At 37.0% G+C, this 6,000-nt stretch overlaps 1 protein-coding gene across 1 annotated transcript in view; it reads left to right on the plus strand.

Moving 5' to 3' along the window:
* The window catches only part of URAD (ureidoimidazoline (2-oxo-4-hydroxy-4-carboxy-5-) decarboxylase), a 30,027-nt gene extending 24,845 nt beyond the window's left edge, over positions 1-5,182 (plus strand). The window contains exon 2 of the mRNA XM_063444879.1: positions 4,720-5,182. Coding sequence (XP_063300949.1) covers positions 4,720-5,069 — 350 coding nt within the window. The 3' untranslated portion in view covers positions 5,070-5,182. The remainder of the gene's footprint in view (positions 1-4,719) is intronic.
* Positions 5,183-6,000: the final 818 nt, after the last annotated feature.

Here is a 6,000-nt window from a genome sequence, read left to right on the forward strand (position 1 = left end):
TGATTCTTACTGAAGACTGAGAGACCATTTAACCCCTTAAGGACACATGACGTGTGTGACATGTCATGATTCCCTTTTATTCCAGAAGTTTGGTCCTTAAGGGGTTAAAGGCTCAGAAACCCTTTGCAGGTGTTATGGCTTACTTAGCTGATTAGAGTGGGACACTGTGAGTCTAGAATATTGCACCTTTTCACAATATTCTAATTTACTGAGATTGTGGGTTGTAAACCATAATCATCGTACTTATGACGAATCACGGCTTGAACTATCTTATGTCACGATATTTTAATTTTTCGAGTATCACCTTTATATTGCTGTACAATGATAGGTGCATTTTGCTCCAATTGGCTAACATATCAAGTGAGAAAAAGTAACCAATAGAGGGGGGAGGAATAAACATATTTATGTATTATATATTTGTTAAAGATATCATATAAACATGTATAGAATTGTTTTTACTGTTGCTTCTTTTCCCACTCTCACTTGATCTGTGAATAAAATCCACATTCAGTGACTGTACCCTAGCCCTCCATCATCTTTTCTTACCATCAATCATCTTTTTTTGTTGTTGTTGACGGAAGCCCTGAGTAAACCAAACTGGCTTATTTATTGCCCTATTCAGTTATTTATTAACTTGTTCATACAGCAGCTCGGTGTTACGTAATTCAGACTTCCTGCCTATCGGCACAAATTCAGATGAATTCCAGTTCAGAATGTTCTGACTGCACACGTCTTCTAAACACATCTGTTTGTGCTAAATAAATCAAATATACATAAGCTGTACACGTACAGATCGTACCGATTTACGCAATCTGTAAAGTGCCAAGTACAACTGTCTGTTCTAAATAAATAAAATATACATAAACTGTACACCTACAGATCGTACCGATTTCCTTTTCACCGTAACGCAATCTGTAAAGTGCCAAGTACAGCTGTTTGTACATTTAATTTATATCGTACAAACATAGTTTATTTACTGACTCACCCATCTACTGCCAAGTGCTAAGTATACGTTAATGTTGTATATGTAACAAATAGACATACATTGTATACCTACTGCTTGGATTTTATGACCTAAATACTGTATAGTAGCATGTGACGTGCTGAGTACACCTGTTAGTGCTATATAAATAAAGTATACATAAACCATTACGATGCATAGATTAGTTCTTCTTTCTAAAGGACTGGTGTGGAATTAAGAAGAGGAGGAGTACAGAGGAAAAGGGAGTTGAGACAAAGTGACCTGCCACACCAAAGAGGAGGAGCACTGGGACGGTTAAAAGGGAGAAAGGACTACACACTCGACTTACCCTTACAGAGTTAACATGTCAATGTTCTGTTAACCAGTTACATACATTGTATATTCTTGTACACCGAAAGAAAAAAAAAATGGGCAAGATATTTGTATTTCCTTTACGCATTTTGAATTGTACGACTGTATACTGCTACTCAAGCAACTGTTTGAACATGTGCCCGCAAAAATAAAGAATTTAAAAAAAAAAAAAAAGGGAGAAAGGAAATAGAGTATCCCATAGGTCTCATTCTGCGTTTATCCACTCACACAGCTCTTGAGGTGTTCAACAATTGCAACACAAACTCACACATTTTGCACTCCATAGTCTGACTATTCAACTCTTATCTTGAGAGCATTGGAGTATTGCTTTACTGAGTCAGTAAAGGGTTAATAGTTAACTCATTGAAGGTCACAAGGTGGCACATCCCATTACCAAGATCACCAGTGATTGATAGCTGCCAGTAGAATCAGAGAATGATTGGATCTTGCTTGGATTTTTAATATAATTTGTTTTATGGACCTCTCAGCCCATCAATTTTACTGTCTCATAGGCAGGAATGCCCAGCAATAGCCAAGCACAGACTGAGAGTCTAATGAATCACAGACTGTTTGCAATCATTTATGTCTTCAAATATTAATTAGAGGGAAAGGGGAGGCAGGTGAGATATATTAGTTTATTAATGTTTGTTTATATGATAGTGGCTAGGGAGTAGGAATGGATGTTTATATACTTATAACCCTGCCATGGGTTGAGTTTCAGATGACGTTGTCACTCGTAGAAATGCGGTAGTGTGCACGCGTTCGTAAGAATGCAACATCACACTGCATGTAACAATTAAGTGTACATTATTGTATATTTTGGTATAGTCTTTATCACAGTTTTTCGGCCATTAGTCCAAAACAGGACAGATTGGCAATATAGTAACAAGGAAGCCTTGTGTTCAATCTCCTTATTAACTTGCCCTTTAATTATTCTTTGTGGCCATATGTGTTCACAGTAAATTACATTAGGGTGTGCGACCAGAGAAAAATAACATCCAAAAAAACTTGAAAAATATTCAGTTAAAAAATAAAAACATGAAAGTGACACATTTCCGATTTAGTTATATGGGTGTATTCAATATCTTCAAAATCATAAAAAAAACCAAACTCTTGCCATACTTCCCAAAGAGACCAAAACAGGGGACAGGGGGTGGGAAGGGGTAATCTGGCATTTCTGAAACACGTAGTAGTGGCATATTACATGATGGCTGCATTATTTGTAAATTGAGATTATGAGTCTCACATTGCACTGTATTACACACAGATATTTACATGATTTAATGGACATGGTGTCATCACATCACCCATCCCTTTTGGAATTTAAAACATGATCTACCTGTTTAACTAAATGTTAAATAATATAGACAGAACCCATATTTTATCATCAAATGATAATATTTAATGATTTACTTTTTTTTTTTTACTTATCTGTTATTACCTTATTGAAAATATCTGAGCTGGGTACATTTCACATGCCTGGACTAAATAGTAGATTTGATTCAAACCTCAAAAGAAAATAATTCTGAAACTTTTTTGGCATAGTGAGTTTGGACAGTCACAATACTGTGACGTTTATTAAAGTCACAAAAAAACACAGGGTGCAAAAATTACGATATGTTTAGAAAATGCCAAATTAAGATATTGTTTAGTCTAGCTATGATATCATATCTATTCTATTTCTGGGCTGGCTTATGACAAATCAATGAACTTCTTAGACAGCAGAGGGGTTAAACTCTGAATGGGCAGTATTTCACAGTGAAACACTGCACATAAAGATTCCAGGCACCACGGCCACTTCAAATCTCTGAAGTGGTTATGGTGCAACCCAATAAAGGGACTCTATAGGCACGCAGACCACTTAATCTCATTGAAGTGGTTCGGGTGCAGTGTCCCTGTCCCCTTAACCCTACAACTGTAATTATTGCAGTTATTGAGAAACTGCAATGATTACCTTGCAGGGCTAACTCCACCTCTAGTGGACAGACACGAGAGGCGCTTCCAGGTCTTTAGCGGACTTTTGGTCCAATAAATAATGCTGGACATCCTCACGCTCTGCATGAGGACATCGAGCGTCAGCTAAAGCCCCACAGGGCCGCAAGAGAGGGAGGTAACAATGGGGCACAATAATGCTAGGCATACAAATTTGTATTCCTAGCACTATAGTTTCCCTTTAATACCAAAGAGTGATAGGCCCACTTTATTCTGATTACATTTTTAGTAAATCTCCATCCGTTCTGCAGGATAGTGTAATGTAGCAGATTATAAAAAAGAAGATGTAAACGATACATTACATAAAACATATAACTTTACATATATAGATGTAAAAACAGATAAAATTCATATCTTGGAAGATATTACAAGATACAAATTGTATCTGTTTTTCACATCTACTGGACTAATTCGGCTACAATCTCTACTTGAAAAGTGGGGTGGGCGGAATTCCCCAATACCTTTCATTAAAAGAACACTATAGCATTAGGAATAAAAACCCGTGTCATTGTCCTTCGTGGTGATGATCGTATCAAATTATCCTCAAAGAGCGCGCATGCATTCAAGTTCCCCCTAGTAAAACATTGAATCAGTGCTTTTCTATGGGGTCTTCTGCATTACGTGGCCAAGTCAGTGCAATGGGAGCACCTTCCATAAAATAACGCAATGTTTTACATCGCAGGGTTAACAGGACGAAGACACTGCACCCACACCGCTTCATTGAGAGATGACATGGTCTGGGTGACAATAATGTCCCTTTAACTTTATGAATGAGATTACCATATTTTTGATTTTTTTTTATTGTTGATTGTAATATTTGTTAAAAACAGAACGTGGTCTCATATTCAGTAGTAGTTATAGTCAGTCAGATGTGTTAGCACATTTCCATTCCATTATCTTGAGATAAATCTGGTAAAATTTGTGTAGTATCAATAGGATGCCATACATTTTTGAGGAATGTCACAGTGGGAAATGCTTCTGATACTTTGGGAAATTAAACAATAGAATAAATGTCCACTAAACACAGCAGAACGAGAGTGCAGTAGGGGTTTGGTACATCAAAGGCCATTCACAGCTCAGCTTGACAAGAGATATCCTAAAATTTTTATTTTCTCTCTGCTTGGGGGAAGCCATAAATTCCACAAGGTTATTTCATTATTCTCCTGGTGGACCAGGGTAATCACCAAACATTTTATTACCATACAATCACACCCACATCAACAAAAGGTCTTTCATACAGAGACAAGCAAGAAGTGGTCAAAAGACCGTAGTCTGTGTTTATTGTTTTGTTTTTTTTTAAAACATTGTTATAGGTGGAAAATGTGTAAAAAATAAATATGTTCAAATGTAAAATAAATTGACTTTTTAATTTAATTATCTTCTCTTTACTCCAGGAAAGGAAGGGATTCTTCGATGTCACCCTGACTTGGCCGGCAGAGAGTTGATGAGTGGAACTTTGACCACAGAGTCTTTGAATGAACAGAATCAAGCGGGCCTCACTTCCCTTAGCCAAACAGAAAGAGAGGCCCTGAATGTTCTAAACTCTCAGTACAAAACGAAGTTTGGCTTTCCCTTCGTCATATGTGCTAAAATGTCTGATAAAAGTGTAATAATAGAAGAACTGAGGTCTCGACTCCAAAACAATAGAGATGAGGAACTTGGGATTGGCATTGCAGAGGTTAAGAAGATTTGTCATCTCAGATTGCAAGACATATTCCTAAAAGTTATACCCACAAAACTGTGACTAAATTGAGCTGTAATGTTACATTATGTGCATTTACTGTTACTATTGCGTTTAATTATCATTGTTTGACTTAAGCAGCTGAAATAAATGTGTGTGTTGGTAAATAACGAAAACAGTTTGGGAACAAGTGTCGTAGTAAGTGCAATAATTAATATGGAATAATTAAATTGTAAAGGTAAATCAACTTTTCCTGGTTTAAGTATTTAAAGTAATAACGCAAAATAATTTTTTCCCGAAACCGCAGCCATTTTCCGCCGTCCATTTATTTTACTCTGGTTTCTGCATGTCTTTCCAACAATGAACCCAATAGCACATTGGTGGCCAGTATTGCACACATTAAACGGGCACGTTTAACACTTTACTGATTAGATACAGGAAAACGTAGAGCTGGGTTAGTCTCAAAACGTTAAGGATGAACCCATTCAACATTTTAGATGACGTTTGAAAAGCTGAATTCTGCAAGCAACACTAGACAAGCTTTGTATGTGTAAAATGGCAATTTTAATACATCATTTTACATATCTGCTATTCTAGCTTGACAGTGTGTTGCACTTGTGCATACTTAACAGGGCACTATAGGCACCAAAACCACTTTAGCTTAATGATGCAGTATTGGTGTATACATCATGCCCCTACAATCTAATTGCTCAATTCTCTGCCATTTAAAGGGACACTATAGTCACCAGAAAAACTACGACTTAATGTAGTTGTGGTGTTTATAGTCTTTCCCTGCAGGCATTTCATTGTAAACACTGTCTTTTTAGAGAAAGGGCAATGTTTACGTTACAGCGTGCAGCACTGATTTTAAACATCTCCACATTCTTCATGGGGGCAGTGAGCTTTCCCTGAAGAGATGAATTGAGTCAATGCATCTCTATAAGAAGATGCTGATTGGCGCAGTGCAGCATGTTGCCGAGCATGATCGATAGCC

The sequence above is a fragment of the Pelobates fuscus genome, chromosome 1 (genome assembly GCF_036172605.1).
Source record: "Pelobates fuscus isolate aPelFus1 chromosome 1, aPelFus1.pri, whole genome shotgun sequence".
Taxonomy (NCBI): Eukaryota; Metazoa; Chordata; class Amphibia; order Anura; family Pelobatidae; genus Pelobates; species Pelobates fuscus.